This window comes from Bidens hawaiensis, unplaced genomic scaffold (genome assembly GCF_021521415.1).
Source record: "Bidens hawaiensis isolate Kalapana, Puna unplaced genomic scaffold, B.hawaiensis_p1.1 tig00002553_1, whole genome shotgun sequence".
In the NCBI taxonomy this organism is placed as follows: Eukaryota; Viridiplantae; Streptophyta; class Magnoliopsida; order Asterales; family Asteraceae; genus Bidens; species Bidens hawaiensis.
Window position 1 is genome coordinate 392,148 of NW_027491139.1, and position 22,934 is coordinate 415,081.

The 22,934-nt window shown below is 36.0% G+C and overlaps 2 protein-coding genes across 2 annotated transcripts; both read left to right on the forward strand.

Annotated features, from left to right (window-relative positions):
* Positions 1-1,891: 1,891 nt before the first annotated feature.
* On the forward strand, positions 1,892-5,216 carry LOC143620306 (protein NRT1/ PTR FAMILY 7.1-like). The gene is made up of 5 exons (XM_077092006.1): positions 1,892-1,930; positions 2,596-2,674; positions 2,770-2,987; positions 3,168-3,733; positions 3,944-5,216. Exons 1-5 carry the CDS (start codon positions 1,892-1,894, stop codon positions 4,779-4,781), a joined length of 1,740 nt encoding a protein of 579 aa, XP_076948121.1. The 3' UTR covers positions 4,782-5,216.
* Positions 5,217-20,528: 15,312 nt separating this feature from the next.
* On the forward strand, positions 20,529-22,773 carry LOC143620308 (zinc finger CCCH domain-containing protein 14-like). Its single transcript, XM_077092008.1, has 3 exons — positions 20,529-20,673; positions 20,858-20,918; positions 21,811-22,773. The coding sequence occupies exons 1-3, from the start codon at positions 20,592-20,594 to the stop codon at positions 22,604-22,606; spliced, it is 939 nt and encodes a 312-aa protein (XP_076948123.1). The 5' UTR covers positions 20,529-20,591; the 3' UTR covers positions 22,607-22,773.
* The last annotated feature ends 161 nt before the right edge of the window (positions 22,774-22,934 follow it).

A 22,934-nucleotide genomic window follows, 5' to 3' on the forward strand; every position in this document is an offset into this window, starting at 1 on the left:
TTAAAGTTTTAAGTCTGGAAAACGTGACTTTAGTTTTAAAAAAGTGGAAACCAAAATTATAATAGTGAGCGTCATCGGCAACCTTTTACGGTTATAAAAAATTCTGAGTATGGCCGATTAATCACAGATGAATCCCAGCTAATCATAATTAATCGCTACTCTCATCCCATCGGTCCGACTAGCGGCTAATGATTACTACAACACTGCTTCACGACAAATTAACCCGTAATAAACTTTAATTTTTATATAATTTACTATAAAACGATTACAATAAAGTGGCAGGCAAACGGGCAACAAGTTGCGCCGCAACCCCCTTTTGAACAGCAAAGCCAATCCTGCTAAAAACGAAGTTTTGGGACCTGGAAGCTGAAGAGGTTCCGTGTACGACGCGCTGATCCCTACTCAAAAATTTCACAGCCTCTGGAGCCAGAAAACCAAATGTATCAAAGGCAAATGGTAGAAAGACATGTTGATTATCTAAACAAGCTTTCTCGTGTTTAACAACTTTGCCCGATTCAGCCTTCAACGCAGCCTGACCCACAACAAACCCACGGTCCCTGAGCCCAACAAGAGGAGACACTCCTGTAAGATCCACACAGGCGTGTTTCCCCCCTGCCCAACAAGAGGAGACACTCCTGTAATATTTTACCCGTAATTAGGTAAAATATTTATTTTTCTTTTCGAAATCTTATTTTTTTTATAAACTTTACATTCATTAATATTTATAACCGGTCCGATTTATGGTAAGACTGTTACTAGACGAGTTCAGACACTTGAATAATTAAGTTGTTAATATAGTTACCCGATATAACATCCTTGAAAATAGATTAGTGTGAACTCACAGACATCAATTTTGGAGTCTTATTAGGAGTTTGTTACGCAATCCCCTCTAGTCATCTACATATATATCACCACTGTTAAATGTTATCATCTCACTTATAATAATACTTCATACACTTATCATATATCTTCATCTCACCAATTAGCAAAAATCCCTAAACTTGATTTTCTAATATTTCCTATACCTTCATGTCTCTAATGTCCAGATTAGTGTTCTTGAACTTTCAATTCTGAAAGACAAAGATTGTGCGCGTTTAGTACGATCTAGACACCGATTGTTGTTTTAACGTAAATGACAATAAGTTTCCACAGATTTCATAGAATTTGTCTACGTCAAGTGCTTGTAAACTCGCCTGATCTGGAGGCGCCACCGTACGTATCCACCAACACAACCTCCTCACCGTCACCGGAATCAGTCATCCTCTTCGTTGCAAAGTTCCATAAAAGGTTTGATATTTTGTGATTATGTTTATTTCAATTTTTTGGATAAAAGTTTAATTAATGAACTAAACGTAATTAATTGTTTAATTGTCATCTAAATTTTATACGTGATGGCTTCTGTTTACTGCTATTCAAGGTATTAATTAGGCATGTATGCATGATCGGTTAGATTATTGGACACTTATTATACCTTAATCTTGCATAAAATTGTTTTTACAAGTTATCACTCTTTAGAACCTAATTTAAATACATGCATGGTAACAGGAAACCTAGTATTAAATTTTACAACCGACAACCTACTTTTGTTATAGAACTGTAACCTTTTACTCCAACAATCTGTCGGTGATTTATTGCCGACAGATTACCTAAATAGTCCTTCAGTAATATTTGTCAGTAACTTCTTACAAATGAGCTCGGTCTCCGAGTCACATCCACAATTCTGACGTCGTTAATTCTTCAATAACCACATTTATCGACAGATTGTCAATAGAATTGACCGTCGTTGGTTGGTATTCGATTTTTTTATTTTTCTTTTTTTCATGATTTATTATATTCAAACAAGTTTGATGAATCCATATATATGCAGAGGAATCCTTGATCAGAAGTACCAATGGCTTCAAACAATGTCCCCTTGGAGATCTCCGTAATTGTAAGAACTTAATTTATTTTATTCCATATTTAATTAATCTCATAGTTCGATATAATTCTTTTACTAAAAAAAGGTCAAAGACGGCCGTTAAAAACGTCTAGTCATACAATCCGCCACTAATTACTACTGTCTTTACCCGTCTTAAAAAATCCGTCATAATTTTGGGTAAAAGATGGTAGCTTTTAACACCTTTTTTATAGTAGTGAGATAACACGTATATCATGATTTATGTTTTATGATACTTATGTAGCACATGATACAACACCACCAAATTAAGGATACTTTATGGTGTACCATGTTAAAGAATGTTTTAAAAGTCATATTTTATAGTCATACGTTTCTGCTTTATTTTTGTGTTTCATCATAATTCGAGCATTACTCACTTTTAAAAATTTAATTAAGTTATATACACAATAAGAATTTAATGTATAATAATAATAATAATAATAAGTGTCAGATTTGTAGAACCCATTTTTTTTTACGACAAACTAAGTAACGTCGGGTACCTCGTATACGGCCCCTATTGGCTAAAGGTAGCCCGAGCCGGCCACGAAAGATACCTACATATAAAAGTACTAAAACATGGTTATCTTTACTATTTATTAAGTTAGTTTATATTTGCAATATACGGATACTAATATTTACGTGTCATGTATATATACTAGCAAGAAGAACCCGCAAAGGTAGTTCAGCACAAGCCGAAACGAAAAATAGGAGGGTGGGCTCCAGCATTTCTCCTACTTGGTGCGTAATCATATCGAAATCAAACTACATTATTGACAAACATTGTTCACCTGTTATGAACTTCAAATAAATCTAACATTGGTCCCTTTTTGCAGCAAATCAAGCCCTCGCCACATTTGCATTCTTTGGCGTTGGAGTCAACTTAGTGTTGTTCTTGACCCGAGTCATGGGTCAAGGCAACGCTGATGCTGCCAATACAGTCAGCAAATGGACCGGCACTGTCTATTTGTGCTCCCTTCTCGGAGCTTTTCTTAGTGATTCTTATTGGGGTCGTTATCTCACTTGCATGTTCTTTCAAGTTATCTTAGTCATGGTAAGTACTTCATAGTGTTTTGTTACACACAAAAACGTTACATATATATTTAATCTCTTGTTTTATGACATGTTATGTTACAAACTAATAATTTATTGTAGTTATCATATGCTTTTATAACCTTATAAGAAATTCTAACATGATAATATGATTAATATCAATATGTATCATGCTTTGTAGGGATTAGTGTTATTATCATTAACATCTTCGCTATTTCTACTGAAACCTTCTGGATGTGGAGACGGAGTAAAACATTGCAAGCCGACATCAACGAAGGGTATGATGATGTTTTACTTGTCGATTTACATGGTTGCATTAGGATATGGTGGGCATCAGCCGACACTAGCCACTCTTGGTGTGGACCAATTCGACGAGTCAGACACCAAGTATAAAAAAAATGGCGCGAAAGGGGCTTTCTTTGCCTACTTTTATGCGGCACTCAACATCGGATCGTTGTTCTCGAACACCATTTTGGCGTACTATGAAGATATTGGCCACTGGACTATTGGATTTTGGGTGTCTATGGGGTCTGCACTAGTTGGCTTGTTATCGTTCTTATGTGGTTCGTTTCATTACCGCTATGTTAAGGCGTCGGGAAACCCTTTGCCGCGTATTGCTCAGGTGTTTGTTGTAGCGTGTCGAAAAAGTAGGGTACCGGTGGATGATGAGAAGAAATTGTATGAAGTTGATGGCTTGCATTCGGCCATTAAAGGGAGTCGAAAGATACTTCATAGTGAGGAATACAAGTAAGTGCATATCAGTATATTACGGGATAACTTTGAATCAAATACAAATTAAATTAAAGTATCAACTGCACGAAGTATTGTAATTATATATACAAAATAATATAAATTATAGTATAGTGTAATTACAGCGTAGTGTAATAACATATATAGTTACACTACTTAATTACGCTATACTATGTTGCATATTTAAATGACCTTAACTTTTTTCAGATGTCTAGATAAGGCGGCGATGGTGACGGAGAACGACTTATCCGGACCACAAAACAACTGGAGACTATGCACCGTAACACAAGTAGAAGAAGCAAAATGCGTGATCAGAATGCTACCAATTTGGCTCTGCACAATCATATACTCTGTCATCTTCACCCAAATGGCATCACTATTCGTCGAACAAGGCGCCGTCATGAACACCCACATAGGCACCTTCCGTTTGCCAGCCGCCAGCATGTCAGTGTTCGACATCCTTAGCGTCCTAGTATGCACGCTACTCTATCGTAAAATACTAGTCCCCTTAGCAGGACGAATAAGCGGAAACCCCAAAGGTTTAACCGAGCTTCAACGAATGGGCGTCGGTTTAGTAATAGGTCTATTCGCAATGGTGGCTGCGGGTGTCACAGAGGTTGAGAGGCTTAAACAGTCAGTTCCCGGACTACATACGAGTACAATGAGTGTGTTCTGGCAGGTCCCACAATACGTGCTTGTTGGAGCATCCGAGGTTTTTATGTACGTTGGACAACTAGAGTTTTTTAACAGTCAGGCTCCTGATGGGATTAAGAGCTTTGGAAGCTCGCTTTGTATGGCGTCGATATCATTGGGGAATTATGTTAGTAGTCTTTTGGTTCATATGGTGATGAGTATTACGTCTCGGGGAGATGACGTGGGGTGGATTCCTGAGAATTTGAATGATGGTCATATGGATAGGTTTTATTTTCTGATTGCGCTGTTGACCGTGATTGACTTGGTGTTATATGCTTATTGTGCTAAGAGGTATAAGTGCATTAGTGTGGATGAAGATGCATGTGATGAGGTGAAGAAGGAACAAGTCTAGTTCGTTAAGTATGCGTTTTGTGTTTTGTAATCGTGTTTTACATATTATTATGTGGGTTTCCTTGAATAAAAGTAAAAATAATATTGTAATATATAGATGGCCTAAATATTAAATAAATTATCTATTACAAACTTGAAAGACGCTCAAATTAAACAGTTACATGCTATTGTTTTCTCAATCGTGTTCTAAATAAGTTATTCACTATATGAGGCTAGCTAGCTATCTTTTTGTAAGAAGGCATGGGCCAAGCCTTAAAGTGATAGTCGAAGCTTACTGATTCGGCTCAAAATTCAGTGTATCGGGTTTAATATGATGTAGTGCTACTTATGCTATGATAGACTCATATCAAGTGTTGGTCGTTATGAAACAATCATATTGTACAAACCATTAATATTGTCTTAAGAGTACTTCAGGTATAGGTCGGATGACACTTACATGACCTTGATTTGTATATCTTTTACTTCGTCCGGATGAATAATCTCCAAGAGAGGACACATGGTGAGAATTTGCCTATCGGAAATTGTTTACCGGTTCCAGCACATGGCATGTGAGTTTTCATATCATATATGGCTCATTGACTTGGATAAGGTGATTTAACACATGAAGGCGATGTTTGGAAAAACATATTACAAATGTATGCTTGATGATATGCAGCCAAATTAAATGCATTCATGCGGTGTGTAACCAAACGCATAAAGGCATAGCATATGAGTTACTAGCATATGAGTTACTATATTGTTGAATTCTTTCAAATGAAGTGACTTTGAATGAAATAATTTCAGTTTAGTTTATTTTTTCACTAAACACAATATTATAACTATATATAATTTACAAGTTTGGTGCCGCAAGTGGCTTATTGGGCCACTTGGCGGCACCGTATTGGTCGGCGAATTTTGTATTTTATTTAGTTTAGTTACCACAATAAACGTAATGGAAACTGATCAAACGTCAATTTTTTTAGTTCGGGTACCATAACAAATCTGAAAGAAACCAGCCGAGTTCGCGCAAACTCGCGGCTTTATTTAAAGCTCATGACCGACAACGCTACCGACCGACCGACCCACCCCCACCCCAAATTGGCTGTTGGTCCACCTCAAGTTTTTGTTTTTTTCGTTTTTTAATTCCGGCAAAACCGACCACATTCGTGTCAAGTTACCGCCTCAATGCTCGGGACCGACAATGCTTTGGTTTTACCACCGCCTGGGTTTGCCAACCAACTAAACATCGTTTTCAATATTTTGTTTTTTTTATATGTTAATGTTTTTATATGTTAATTTGACGAATTAATATTTTGGGTTTAACCCTCAAATTTTACCAATGGTGTCTATATTGTTATGAACACAGCCGGTACTGATCGAATTCGTGTCGACTCATCGTCGTAATGTTCAGGTTTTACCAACGTCCTGGTTTCAACTTATGGGTTTTGTCAGCTGCCCCGGCGCAACGCGCCGGGATGAAAATATAGTTATCTCTATTATATATAAAGCATGAGTTAGGGACCTCTTAAATTTTAAGAGGTACCTAACTTGTTACTTATTGTACAACATGCTATGCATATATTTAAGAAATTTTAAGGGCAATATTGTTAGCACATCATGAACATGTACAGTTACTTTAGTTTATTACATAATAGTTTCAATTTTAGTCATCTAACTATAATAAAATTTTGTTAATTTATAGAATACTTACACATCTACCCCTTATTTAAAACAAACTACCTCCACGAATTTTAAAGGTTCATAACTTTTTCACATGTTAATATTTTTTTAAGAAAATTATTCTATAAAAACGAACATTTTACTCTCTTTAATTTGAGTATGATATTGCTAGAGTTTATTAATTTAAAAAAAAATAACATTTGCGTGATTACCGGTTTGTAACAACAAGGGTCAGGTCAGGCGGTTCGAATCATGGGTCAAAATGAATTAGAGTCAGAACTTGTCAATACAAAAGCTGGTTAATTTGGTTCAGGCCGGGATGAGTTCAGGTTGAAAGGGGTCATGTAAAAGGGGTATCGGATCGAAACGGGTTTCGAATTAAAACAGTGTCTGGTCCAGATAGGTTTCGGGTCAAAACGGGTTGGTTTGAAAATCGATTTATTTGAAATTGTCGTACATTTTAGGCATCAGTTCCGTGATGACATTGTTTACACGTACCATGCCCGATAAACACGTGTCCAACACCACATAACGAGCATAACCCAACCTTGGTAAGCGCCCAACACCACGTAACGCACAAGTAATCAACGTGAGTTACACACATGATGTTGGTTAAGCATTTTAATGCATGTAACATGCATTCAGTTGCCAGTTATGTGTGTTCAACTGTCAGTTGCACACGTACTGGCTTTGCACGAGTTACGTGCCCAATTTCGAGTTACGAACGCACTGTCATCGGGTTTGCGCACGTACTCCGCTGCATAGTGCGGACACCTGACTAGTATATATATTAAGAAGAAGATTTACTCCTTCTCACATATATAATATTCAGTTTACTATTTAACTTTTTGATATAATATTATTTACAACAATTAAATTATTATACTAGCCTAGAATAATAATGATGGATTTATTTTCTTTATTTTACTTTTTTTTTTCAACTAATTACATTATTTATACAAACTATATATTTAAACATTAAACTTAGACAAGTGTCGATTTTACATGTTTATTTATCGGTTAAATGCTTTTCTTAACCTTTGCTTTCGTATTTTTTTTTAGTTCGTCTGTACAATGACTGAAACGTTTTTCCATGATATAAATATATTCCATCGTTGCGTTGTGTCACACCCCGACTTAAGGCCTAGGCGTGTGACTACAAGTTGGTACATGTTTTGTAAATATATCAAATATTGGGTTGTTTTTAGCGGAAGACTTTAGGTTTGAATATAATATTAATTTACATTGAAAATTTACTCGGGAATTAAACACCCGAGCATTAGTTTACAAAATATATGTTCATATTACAAGGATTAATAGTTATCAAAAATGGAGCCATCCGATACGCGCATCCATCTTCATTACGACTCCAATCCTTGCTATTGCTATTAATACTTAATTACCTGCAATGGTTGGGAAAAATACGTCAGCTATATGCTGGTGAACACGTATGACTCAATAAAACATTTTGAATGACATTATAATACAAACGTAGTTTTCTTGACAATCTCAGCGGAAGCATTTCTACTTCCGGTATATGTACCATTGCCCTACACATACAACGGTATTCTCCGAGCCAAACGGCCCTAATCTGAGAACTGGTCGTGACCGTTTAAGCTCGTGGCTTCATTGCCATTGGTTGATTGATTTGAGCTTTTAACAGTTATGTTTGGATCCATACATATGCGTATTCGGTCTGAGTTAATATTATTCTCTACTTTGTATTTATAACGTTTTAGAGATTTCATTATCTTATATAAATATTGATTGACTCGTTAAGACAAACACCCGTTCGTCTTATTGAGTGTAACATATTTTGACTGATGAAAAGGTTGACGTATTCACCTGTACCGTCGGTGTTGTAAACCTTGACTGATTGATTGGTCGACTTTGAATGATATTTAACCTATACATAAATAGGTTCGTATGAATGTTTTGAATGATGTTAAGCTATGATTGTAAGCTTAACATTGAAATCGTTATCTTTGATTGTAAATGAAAACACTTAGTTTTATGTGACGTTTGATATAGCATGCTTTGGCCTAACAGGTTCTATCACGTTGGTAAGTTTCTCCAGGTAAGTAAACGGGTCCCTCGGTTGATTGGGATTTATGCGAATTACTTTTCCTTAGGCAAAAAACTTACTACTAGTGATATCTCCCTTCCAGTTACTACATGCCCGTCAAAATATATCTTTCGTTTAACATTACTTCATCATGAAGTAACGTTTATGAAAACATGATTGTGAATGAATGTTTGTAAAATATGATCAAGGTTAAAGGTCATAGCCTCGATTGATAGTCTAAGCTATAATTCAAATAACTTAAACATAACTCATACCTCAATTCGGATACTTAGAATGCTAATATAAAAAGGAAGGATCTTGATCTACTCGCTTATATGATTGTTTCTTGATTATAACTTCGTTTCTTGCACAAATATCGAGAAACAGCACGTCGGCTCGTTACGGCAACGGGGCACGCTTTCCAAGGCTATGTGTGTGTAAAGGAAGGTGTTTTTGGGATGATTTGAGCTCATGCTCGTCACCCCCCTTATATAGCCAATCCTGGACCCCGTCGCGTACCGCGCCCGGTCCTTTGGGACTGGTCGCGTACCGCGACGCCGCGAAAATACACCGCCTTATGCGGTGTTGACACGTGGCCTGTCATATTGCGCCACGTGTCGATACAGTATTAACACGTGTCCGGTGACTCATCAACCCCATCGCGTACCGCGATGGGTTTACATGTTACCCCGTCGCGTACCGCGACGGGACAATATTTTCAAAATTTACAATTCTGGTCCCTGTACTTTCTAAGTTAGTATATTTAAGCCTAAATTAAAAGGGCTAGGGACGTGGTGTTACATCCTCCCTACCTTTTGAATAGTCTCATCCTCGAGATTTACTGGAATAGATTGGGATACTTCTTCTTCATTTCTGACTCGAGTTCCCACGTATACTCGGGTCCTCGTCTTGAATCCCATTTGACTTTCACGAGCTTGAGTCGTTTATGTTTGAGAAACTTAATCATACTATCTTCTATTTGAATCGGTTGTTCAAAAAACTTAAGCTTCTCGTTGATCTTGACATCTTTCAATGGCATTGCAAGGGTTTCGTCGGCTAAACACTTGCGTAGATTGGATACGTGAAACACGTCATGAATACCTTTCATTTCATCGGGTAATTCTAGCCGATAAGCAACTGGTCCAACTCTTTCAAGTATCTTGAATGGTCCAACGAATCTTGGACTCAGTTTTCCTTTCTTCCCGAATCTTACTACACCTTTCCAAGGCGACACTTTCAATAAAACTCTATCGCCTTCTTTAAACTCTAAAGGCTTGCGACGAACGTCCGCATAGCTCTTTTGTCTATCTCTTGTTGTCTTTAATCGTTCTCGGATTTGTATAACTTGATCAGTGGTTCTTTGAACAATTTCAGGTCCTGACAACTGACTATCACCTGTTTCTGACCAACATACAGGTGTTCTACACTTACGCCCATATAATGCTTCAAATGGTGCTGCTTGGATACTCGTATGATAGCTGTTGTTGTACGAGAATTCCATTAGCGCGAGATGAGTGTCCCAACTTTCTCCTAAGTCGATAACACAGGCACGAAGCATATCTTCCAAGGTTTGAATTGTACGTTCACTTTGGCCATCAGTTTGGGGATGGTATGCAGTACTTAAGTTTAGTCGAGTCCCCATAGCCTTTTGAAAACTTGACCAAAAATTTGAAGTGAAACGACTATCTCTATCAGAGATTATGGATAGCGGTACACCATGTAAGGATACTATATTTTCGACGTATAGATGTGCTAACTTATCCATACTAAACGTTTCTTGAATTGGTATGAAATGGGCAGACTTAGTAAGTCTATCTACAATAACACAGATCGCATCATTATGGCGTGAAGTTTTCGGTAACTTCATGATGAAATCCATAGTTATCATATCCCATTTCCATATATGGATTTCCGGTTGTTGTAGTAGTCCTAACGACTTTTGATGTTCAGCTTTCACATTTGAACACGTCAGGCACTTAGCTACATATAAGGCAATATCTTTCTTCATCCCGATCCACCAATAATCATCCTTTAGATTGTGATACATCTTGTCACTACCCGGATGCATCATGTACTTTGATTTGTGTGCTTCTTCGAGAATCTTGTCTCTTAGGTTTCCGAACATTGGTACCCAAATTCTTGTACCAAGTCTAAAAATTTCGTCATTTCCTTTGACTAGTTGATCAATTGTGCCGTTTTTTTCGGCCTTAATGTTCCCTTCTTCCAGTGCCAACTTCTGAGCTTATTTGATTTGGCTCGCTAGATCAATTTTAAGTTCTAATCTAAGAGCTCGAACTTTCTTTGGCTTTTCATATTCTTTCCTACTTAAGGCGTCAGCCACTACATTGGCTTTTCCTTCATGATATACGATATCACAGTCATAATCATTAAGTGTTTCCATCCAACGCCTTTGTCTCATATTCAATTCCTTTTGATCGAATATATGCTTCAAACTTTTGTGGTCCGTGTATACTGTGAACCTTACACCATACAAGCAATGTCGCCATAATTTCAACGCGAAAATTATAGCACCTAATTCAAGGTCGTGCGTGGTGTAATTCTTTTCATGAACTTTCAATTGTCTTGAAGCATAAGCAATCACTTTCTTTCCTTGCATCAAAACACTTCCCATTCCCGTGTGCGAAGCATCACAGTAAATGATAAAGTTTTCCAATCCTTTTGGAAAAGCCAAAATAGGTGCATTAGTGAACTTTTGTTTTAGTGTTTCAAATGCTTCCTCTTGCTTCAGTCCCCATTCAAACTTAATTGTTTTTCTTGTGAGTGAAGTTAATGGAACAGCTATTCGGGAGAAGTCTTGTCATGCTGCCACGTGTCAACCAGGTGTGACACGTGTTACTGAGTCATCACGGGTCATCGCGGTACGCGATGTCCGTCTTCTTGGACTCGTCGCTAGGGGTGTGCATAATTAGGGCCAGAGCGAAAAACCCGAAAAACCGGACCGAAAAAGACCGAAACCCGAACCTGTATTGTAACAATCGGTTATATATCGGGTCATGTATCCAGCTGATTTCGGTTTCGGGTCGGGTAGCGGGTCAAGACCCGGGTTAACCGACTATTTACGGACCGACCCGAATACACCCTTGTGTCTCCTTCAACCATGTAAACGCGTGTTGTTCCAGATTGTCATCTTCGTGAAGATCTCCTGATTATTCATTTGTATAGGTTTAGAGAGAGAAAGAAAAAATAGATGATAGAAGAGAGACTGAGAAGAATTGATAGAAATAATAATAGCTTATGAAAAAATACATTGTATATGGGGAACAAAAAAAAGCAAGCATACACTTACTTTGTCAGCCTAGGAAATTACTACTCTTAAATTTCCAATTTTCCATTAAAAAGTCCCAACCAGTGTAGAACCAAAGTGATGATGCCAGTTTATTACACATACTTATTTATGTTTTTTTGTACTTTTTAATTTGTTTTAGTTGGATTTCAACTTATTTAAACCGAACAAATTGTGTGTGTCAGACAAAAACCACATACAACTTTTTGACTTTTTCACTATATCATTCCTCCTCATGCAACTTACCTTTATTGTTCTTCTGGTACAAACACTTTAAAACTTATTTATTTCTTTTCTTCTTATCGTTCTCTTCATCCCTAAACCATTAACAACCCTAATAGGTGTTCAACACAAAGAAGATGGAGTAACATTTGAAGTTAATTTTGTAAAGAATTCAACCCTTTTTTTCGGTTTCGGTTTTTGCATGCAAACCCGAAGACCCGAACCTAAAATACCCGATACCGTATTTCTGTGAAGGTCCAGTTTTCGGTTATGGGTTTTCTCTGTTTTACAGTCTCGGGTCGGGTCGGGTTTAAGCCGGGTCGGGTTAATTCATTTGCACAGCCCTACTCGTCGCGTAGCGCGATGGGTCCATGTATATTATTTTTCATTTTTAGTCCTTTGACTTTGATAGCTTGTCACGTCTGGGTCTAACTCTCGATATCCAAAAATACTAAGTGCAAAGTGTGCCATCAAAAAGCCACATTGCGCCCAGCGCCCTTCGCCATCGCCATCGTCCGAGCCCGAGCCCGTGCGCGTGCGCTTCGAATGTTGCACACTCTCCGCTAGGACTACTTGGTGCATGATATTCATAAAAGAATATAACTATGGAAATTCTATCTCTTATAAAGAGCTTCCATTTCTTTACCACTTTCCATATGGGATGGATTCCATTTTCCTTATTTATACCCATGTAGAATGCTTCCACTTTCTTGCATTTTTCAATGTGGGATGGGTTTTCTTTATCTTATTTCCTTCATGTGAGAAGACTTACTTTAGAGAATATTTTTATTTTTCTTATATTTCTTTATTTAATATTTTATCATGACTTGTCGTGATATTATTTTTGATCCCTCAACTTTCCTAAGTTGTCGAATTTGGATCGAAATTTTGTGGATGTTACAAACATGTTTGGTTGTCATGTGTTAATGGAATGAATTATTCCTTAAGGAATGAAACTTCTTTCATTTGTAGAATTTTCATTCTTTAAGTGTAACAACTTGGGTTTTCGAATTTATATTTTTAATAAATACCCGACTCGGTTCGATGTTCGGGTTATTTTATTAAATAAAAATATTGCGTTTATCAAGGAGATTAATTATTAATATATTATTGTTTAAATTATTTATATATTATATATCTATTATACCTTTCTTGTTTTGACACTTTTAACCCAAAAATATAAACTTTTATCCATTTATGTGTCATCCTTGAACCTCAGTCGGGACTGAAATGAAAACATTGTTATAACCCATATCATCAAATGGATTACCAGGATCCAAACCCGAATCTGTATTCGATTTCTTGTACCCGGATATCAAATTGTATAACTTGGACCACACAATTCGTGTTATTATTGTTAATTGATCATGTAAATATATTATTGATGTTAATTTCGGCCTAACCGACACCCTAAACATGTTAATTCGATCATTAAAGATCCGTTTTTCCTTATTAACCAAACCGAAAACCCAATAATCTTGTTGGACAAGAAATCGTTGATTATATTTCAGTTAATTACACATATACGATCTCCTAATCCTAACCGTCCTTAACCCTACTGATAATTGTATTAGTTTCATCGTTTACGTGCTCGTTCATAAACGTTGTTGGTCGGCAACTGTTTGAATCAATTAACCCATTTCCGTTTATCGTCTGAGGTAATTAGTTAGTGTATTATGATCGTTTTAGTGTCAGAAACGAAAGCCATATCGTTGATTGCAACAACATTAATCGGATTAACCGATTGATGTTTTTAGGGTTCATACTTGAATCTGTTCTGGCCACGTTTGTTTATAAATTAACCGTTTATTTTATTTTTTTGGTATCTTTTACTTTTAAAACCATTTTATTAAATAATAATTATAATAATAACTAGTAATTAAACAATCTTTTATAAAATCGACTATGATTCTTATGTTTTTCTCGCTTTAAAAATCCGTTCATGTATATATATGTATAAATAATATCATGCAATTAATAACTCGGATCTATAGATATTATATATATTAAAGAGGTAAATTTTTATACTTATATATTTTAACGGATTAATTAATTATAAAGGATGTATTTCGCTTTTATACAAATATTTCTATATAATAACATATAATATTAATTAAGATTAAAAGGGATTTGATAAATTATATTTAACCATCAAATCCGATCTATTACATATACTTAGTATCTCCGCTTTTCATCATCCTTTATAGGCTATATCATCAACGCGTGATCCGTGATCGCCATTCTTATATTATCTTTTCACTTTTGCTCATCTATTAATGTGAGTATCACATTCCCCTATTTTACCGCTTTCAAACTTTTGGGGACTTGTGCGTTTTATATTTATTTCCTTACTGTTTAATACACAAATTGCAACTATTGCCACTTGTGTTTAACAATTTGTACCTTACTTGTTATGTGCCTACATGCTTTATGTGAATCGCATTCGGAGATGTCTAGCATAATCTCATAATAGTATTATTATACGACAGTTGTAATAGCCATCGTCCAGTTTATCTGGCATAATGCTTATCGACAACTCATTTATTTTGCTCATTGGCTGAATTATTTATCTCATTTAACTTTGTTGCATTGTTTAATTATTTATTATATATACATCAAAACTGGTGTGCTACTCACTCAACCTTGTGTTGAAAAATCTACTTTATTTTTAACGCATATGCAGGTCATCGTGTGATGTGAAGTTAAGTCAGGATTTGAAAGAGAATTTAGGTTTCAATATAGAGAAATAAATAAGACTTTTGATTTATGATATATGTTTGTTTGGTGAATTATTTGATTTCGGATATTGTATTGAATATTTGGTTTTAATTGAATTTAATTTAATAGAAATTGAAATTTCCAATATTGCATGATAGTACCTTGAGAGCTGTGAGCAATCAGTTCACGCCCCGACATTTCCGCCGTAGGTTGAGGTGTGACATCAAGGAATGGAATGAACCCATTAATAATAAGGCAACGCTTAGTATGCATGAATGAGAGGCGTAATGGAATGGACCATTTTGATGGAATGAAAAAAATATGTTTGGTTGGTCAATGAAATGGAATCACTCATTACCATGTCCATTTCATTCCACTTAAAACACCCCAAATTCATTTCATCCACCCCCTTGTTTTTTTTATTACATCCCTCTTTCACTCTATATCATCACCTCCACCACCCTCCCACCACCACCACCACCACCACCGCCTCCGTCGTCGGCCACCATCCACCACCATCGCCGCCGCCGGCCACCACCATCACCCGCTTCCGCCGCCACCATCAATCCCTACCAGTGCCGCCCACCACCGCCACCACCATACATTGCTCCCGACCATTACCACCATAGTTTGTATACCTGCGGATATCTCTCTCTCTCTAACCAAACAATTACTAGTACACCTATTGTAATTCCTAATACAGGAGTAAAAATAGGGATAAGCACCCATATGATCCCATAGACCTCTTTTAAGGATTCCAATCTAGAAAAAGAATTGATAGCTTGTAATTCTGTTGTATCAATTATCATTTTAACGATCAACTTCTCCCATAATGATATCTATACTACCTAGTATCGTCATAATATCAGCCAATTTCATTCTTTTAACTAACTGAGGAAGAATTTGCAAATTAATAAGCCCCGGCGGTCGAATTTTATATCGCCAAGGAAAAACACCCTTATCTCCTATCAGAAAAATTCCCAATTCGGCTTACAGCCACCACCACCAACAATCACTCCTAGCTCCCCCCATCGTCATCACCGCCCACCACCGCCATTACTACTTGCTGGCCACCGCCACTCACTACCATTTTTATTTTATTCAGGTTTTTCTAGCTTACCATAATATTATACTCCAATTAATAATTCATTTAATTCTCACTTGGTAACCAAACATGTCAATGGAATGGTAATGATCCATTTCATTACCTCATCAATTCTATTCTCTTGCTCATTTCATTACCCTATACCAAACAGACCATAATAATAATAATAATAATAATAATATAATTTTTTATTATATAAATATTATATTATTATATCACAGTTAATTATATTATATATCAATACTAGTGGGCGCCCCCGCCGCTTTGCGGCATATGTTGGTTACCAATTTATGTGTTTTTGCTGAGGCGTATGTAGTTTGCCTAATTTATGTTTTTTTGTTGATCGTAGTTTGTGTGCCCAATTTATGTTTTTGTTGTGTATAGTCGAAATTTCTGTTGTCAGATTCTAAAAACGGTGGTTGATGTGATATTACTTCTTCATGATCCATCAGAAAAACCGATCAAATAACTATTTTAGAAGTATTCACTTATGGAGTTATATAGTTTGTTAAAAGGGATAGTTAACAAAAAAAGTACTAGAACACATAAACTGATGTTGCTTTCATTATTGTCTAAATTTTTGAATGCTCTATATATAATCTAATTCAATCCTGTTGACTATGATCGTATTCATATAATGGCAGGGCAAGATCTTGACGGTATGGTGATGAACTATGCAACCATGAATTTGCAGCCATTTCGAGCTCCCATTTATAGATTCGGGCCTCTCCAATTGGCATTCGGTTGCTCATCATACAACAACAACAGCAACAAAAATATACTAAAAGACCCTAAAAAGGTAGGCAATTGTGGCTATCTTGGTTGATGTATATTTTTGGTTGATGGCTATCATACAACAACAATGGAATGGTAATAATCCATCTCGCGCTAATGGAATTCCTTCAAATGGTGCTGTTGTTATTACTATATAATTAAAATAATAATAATAATAATAATAATAATAATAATAAAGTGAAGAATTATTTTCATTCCTACATGGTAACCAAACATGACAATGGAATGGTAATAATCCATTTCATTCGTTTACCCATTCCATTACCATATACATTTCATTCTCTCATTCATTCCATTAACTCATACCAAACACACCCAAAAAGTTTTACAAAAGTTAAAGCATAAAGTACATGTGTAAAAAGGGGTAAAATTTTCTTTTAAACACAATTCACTCAACTTACAAGTTTGCTTTTCATCTTTAACCATGTTATGTTTATAGTTTCAATTTAAACCACCTTCCCACCCACGATTTTTAAATAAAATTAACTTTTTCATGCGTTAATATTTTTATAAAAATTTTTTACCTTAAAAACGAACATTTTATTCTCTTTAATTTGATTATGATACTGCTATAAGTTTCAATTAAAATACTATTAAAATTAATATGTTATGTATGGGTGTTCAATGTTGGTTTTGATGGTTTTTAAGTTAAACATATGAACCCAACCGTTAGTTTCGATTTTTTGTCTTCCAAAACCAAAACTAAACCATTGAAAATTGAAACCATACTGTTATTAACAGTCTGGTTCCAATTTGGTTTTACTGTTTAAACTTTGATAACAAATTTTGTTTAAAATGATTATAACTTTAACTGTATCATCAAATTTAACTAAGACACATGAGGCAAAATAATAACACAACAAAGATTACAAAAAATCATATTGGAATTATGTTAAATTTAAAGTTGTAATAGCCAAACATTACTTGCGTTTAAAAAGACTTTGTTCAATTATATTTTAATTATATCTAATATATATATATATTAAAACAATAGAGTTTTCCAACAAATTGACTCTTTTTATTGGCTAATCCCTGTTATTTCCATAAATATCAATCACTTCATAAATTTTTTTCATAATTAAATAATTCAAAATTAAATTACATTACATTCAAAATAATGATTTTTAATCCTACGTTCACCATTCCTTTTTTTAATTCCATATCCCATAACACCATCCAATTAAACATAACCATAATCTAATCCTCATTCTATCTTTTCCAATCTTCATTCTATACCGTCATTTCTCCCTTCCAATATTCGCTCGATTGAAGGTATTATCACTCTTAATCGCTATAGTGTATAATCGGTTGTTGGTTAAAGGTTTTAATTTGAATCCGAATCTATTAATTGATTATTTAGGGTTTTACTTATCGATTCAGCGCTTAATTTCAATATCAATCGATTTAATGTTAAAGTATTCAAACACAAATCCATATGTAGTCACATTGTTCATTATTTGTGAACCCTAATTTTTTGTTTGATGGTTAAATCGATTACTAACTAAATTTTGAATACTAACTTTTTATTTTCTTCTCATGTTTCAACTGGAATGAAGTTTCGACAAAAGGTAATTATAGGTTTTCTAAATTTGATAACGTGGTGATATTGTGTAATGCAAAAGCTAAACACGAGGAGCTTGATTGGTGTGGGCGAGTGCATAAGAGGTTTGTACCGGATGCGGTTAATTGGCAACAAAAGAAAGGCCATGATGGCGTCCGGAGAGACATGGCACAAGAGGTTGGGACACGCTTCCGTTGACAAGCTAGCTCATATTAAATTCCTCAGTAAATCCTCTTTCAATAAATTGTGTGGTTCATGTTCAAAGGCAAAACACACCCATCTTCCTTTTCAAGACAGTAATACTAAAACAAACGAGTGTTTTGAATTATTACATTGTGACATTTGGGGAAAATGTCGTACTCTGTCATTTACGGGTGCGGGTTATTTTTTTTACTATAGTTGATGATTTTAGTAGGGGTTGTTGGGTTTTCTTACTAAAACATAAGCATGAAGCAAGCTAATGCCTAATCTTCTTTTGCAAGATGATAAACACACAATTTGAAAAATTAGTAAAATGCACTAGATGTGATAACGGTGGTGAATTCACATCTAATGATATGCTCAAATTTTACAATGAACAAGGAATGATACTTGAAACAACTTGTCCTCATACTTAACAACAAAACGGGGTTGTAGAGCGAAAACATAGACACTTAATTGAAACCGCCCGAGCACTTAGATTTGAAGCCAATCTTCCTAAGAGGCTTTGGGGTGAATGTGTATTGACAGCCGCATACATCATAAACCGGTTACCGTCTAAGGTAATTGGAAACAAAACTCCCTATGAAATTATTAACGGCCAAAACCGGATTATGATTTCATCAAAGTGTTGGGTTGTCTTGCCTACTATAGAAGCACCGAAACGAAGGGAGATACATTTGAAGAAAGGGGGAGACCTGGAGTGTTTGTTGGGTATACACCAGGAACAAAAAAGGGGTATAAGATTTATGACATTGAAGGCAAGAAAATGGTAGACTTCTAGAGATGTCAAATTTCATGAAGATCATTTTTCTTTTAGAAAAGAAGTGGTCAACCTAAAGGAGTTGAATCATATGGAAATACCTTTTTGGCATTACTATGATGAAGAGCAGAGACCAAATAAAGCTACCAAAACGCCAATAGTGAATGAAGAACTAACAGAAAGCCAAGGTCCAAATGAAAACATCAACGTGGGTCAAACACCTTTTATAGAAAGCCCAAGTGTGGAGGTGGCAACTGGCAAGCCTACTGCCCCAACACATGAACGAAAATGAAATTGAAACAATCTGCCAATATGTGCCAGATCAAGGCAATCATAATGTTTTACCACACAATGAAGTTGTTGAGCAGGTCCGAGCAAAAAGAAACAAAACTCAACCAAAACACTTCAATGATTTTATTGTTAAGCTTCCCCCATCGGTCGACCATGCATGCACTCCATCGAATCAAGAATCCTCAACGGTACACCCCTTAACAAACTTTGTCTCTTATGAACAATTTTCTAAAGCTCACAAAGCTTTCTTAGCGGTTATTGATTCCAACAATGAGCCAGGTATTTTCACCAAGCAATTAAAGATGAGAGGTGGAAAGAAGCCATGACAAAGGAAATCCGTGCCCTTGAAGAAAATGGCACATGGATCCTCCAAGAACTACCTGACGGGAAACGTGTCATTGACTCCAAATGGGTGTATAAAGTAAAGTACAAACCGAACGGTGAAGTTGAAAGATACAAGGCGCGTCTGGTGGCAAAGGGTTTCACACAATTGAAGGTGTTGAAGTGTTAATTACCATGACACTTTTTCCCATGTAGCAAAACTAGTAACCCTTAGAACCCTTTTGGCGGCAGCTATAAAAAGAGAGTGGACCATTCACCAACTTGATGTGAATAATGCATTCTTGCACGGAGATTTAAACGAAGAAGTGATCCCGCTAGGTTTTGCTAAAGAGAAAGAAACAAGAGTTTGCAGGTTAAAGAAATCACTTTATGGTTTGAAGCAAGCGTCAAGAAATTGGTACCAATAATTCACCAATTTCTTCCTTGACCTCAGTTTTAAACAATCTAAAGTCGATCATTCTCTCTTTAGCCGACGAGAAGGGAAAGATTTTGTGGCTGCTCTTATATACGTGGACTATGTCATAGTGGTTGGCAACAATCCTGTCAAGATTTTAATTTTTATTGTACTTAATCCTAACGTTGAGATGAAAATCAGATATATAAACCAAAAAACAAGTTAGATTTGAAGCCCAAGAAGGCTCGGTATGCGATCAACCTATTCTGGGCTATGATTTATAAAGCTTTTGACTTTGACCAGATACAAGTACCATAATAATCATCATCGTTCTTTTGGGTTTTTCTTCGAACATCTTTCGAAACCCTAGAAACCGATCTGCTTTCAATCTTCCATGGACTTCGCAGGCGCTAAAAAACGTTTCCGGCCGGAAACCGGTCTGAACGGCAACCATGGATTCAAGAAGTCCAAACAAGGTTAACATTATTTACAACTATTTCCTTCACTCTAGATCTAGGGTTACAGTTTCCTTTAATATTGTGTTTATTTTTATTAGCTTTCATGCCTACGGGAAACAGCTGTCGTCGTTATTTTCACGATTCTGTTCAGTGTTAATTGAAAGAAGTTAGTAAAATCTAAATAATGAATCTGCTGTAACAGACATGGAGTCGTTTCAATCTGGTTTAGGAAGCAAATCCAAGCCTTGCACAAAGTTTTTCAGGTTATAATTCTAACTTAGCCTAAAATCAATATACTAAACTTGATTAATTATTTATATTTTATAATGTTCTTTATTTTAAAAACTTAATGGACACTATACTGTGTTGAAGTAAAAGATGTGTCATATCATCTGGACTAATGGATTGGAAATTAAAAGTTTTGGTACAGGTTACATAATCAAGATAATAACAAGGAGTACAGAACCGAACTACAGTAAATGGTTGTTTAATGAAACTACATTGAACAATTAAGTACATGATATATCTTTATACCTTCAACTTTATATCGCGTATGGTTGCGCGAGTGGATTCCTTTCCCCCTCTTTTAGCAGAGTCGTTTAGCAAGTAAAATTATATGGTATGCTGGAATTGTTAAGCACATTACATGATATGTATTGTGCAAGTTATGATACTGTTTGGTGTAGTATATAGGTATATTTGATCTTTATAAGCGAGTAAGTACATTTATTTTAGTCACTTCTGGTGTTCTTTATGTCTGGTATGTTTTTATTAAATTGTTTTTACAAGCGTGTTAAATGAATTCAGTTTTCCAAACGAGCGAGCCTGCTGAAATTAAATAGTAGTGCTGAGAACATTTGTTGATGTGTTTAATGTATCTTATGATAATCAAGAATATGTGTCCTTTTTTTTAATACTTATCTTGTGATATAGATTTTAATTCTGTATTGCCCAAATTTTGTATAAAAGTAACACAGTAACATGTTATACGTGCCTTCAAGAACAGTTAAAATAAGAATTTGGAATTGCTACTTTGCTAGTGTTTTAACTTAATAAGTTATTTGGATAAGTATCTGGTATTGATACAAAAAAAGTGTGTATTTATTTATTTTTACACAAACCTTTTATCTTCTTTTTTGTGTATTTGATGTGCAGTACTTCTGGCTGTCCATATGGTGAGGGATGCCATTTCTCGCATTATGTACCCGGAGGGGTCAAAGCTGTCAACCAAATGGCAGGTGGCAACCCATCATTACCTCCAACCATCAGAAACCCTGTACTCCCACCATCATTTCCAGACGGGTCATCACCGCCAGCTGTCAAAAACCGCCTGTGCAACAAATACAACACTGCAGAAGGATGTCGGTATGGTGACAAGTGTAACTATGCACATGGGGAATGGGAGTTAGGAAAACCAACAGCCCCGTCTCACTTTGAAGACCCACGTGCCATGGGGCCTCCACCTGGTAACAGATTTGGCAGTGGTGCCGGCAGGATGGATTTTAATCCGGCAGCTAACAATGCAGCTGCTGTTGGCTTTGGCGCCTCTGCCACTGCCAAGATCAGCGTCGATGGTACCCTTGCTGGACCGATCATTGGTAAAAACGGTGTCAACTCTAAACAAATTTGCCGGTTGACCGGAGTAAAACTTTCCATAAGAGACCATGAGTCAGACCCGAGCCTTAAAAACATTGAGCTCGAGGGCACGTTTGACCAGATCAAACAAGCGAGTCAGATGGTTCGTGAGCTTATAGTCAACATAAAGTCAGCCTCGGGACCAGTTGGACCACAAAAGAACTTTGGTTCGGCCCCGCGTGCCAACTTTAAGACCAAAATGTGTGATAACTTTGTGAAGGGGTCATGTACTTTTGGTGAAAAGTGTCATTTTGCACACGGTGCAGAAGAGTTGCGCGCGTCTGATGTTTTGACCGTTGATCCGTTTAGAACATGAGCTTGTGTTTGCATTGTGCCAAAATGTTTTGAATTTGTGATGTTGAGGATGGATATTATTAGACAGTAGTGACTTTTTAAGGTGCTTGCCAAGGTTATTCTTCTTTTTTCCAGTTTTAGTTTGGTTTTTGTTATTGTGGTTTGTTTGTTGTGTACTAGTATTGTGTCATGAATGAGAATACACCTGAGTTTAGAGATTTTGAACTTGATTAAAGTCAAATTTATCTAGCATTCCAAACATGTTTACATTCTATTGGTAAAAACTAAAACCCTGACAAGTGAGAAATCATTAACTGAAACAAATCTTGAACCAACAATGTTACACCATC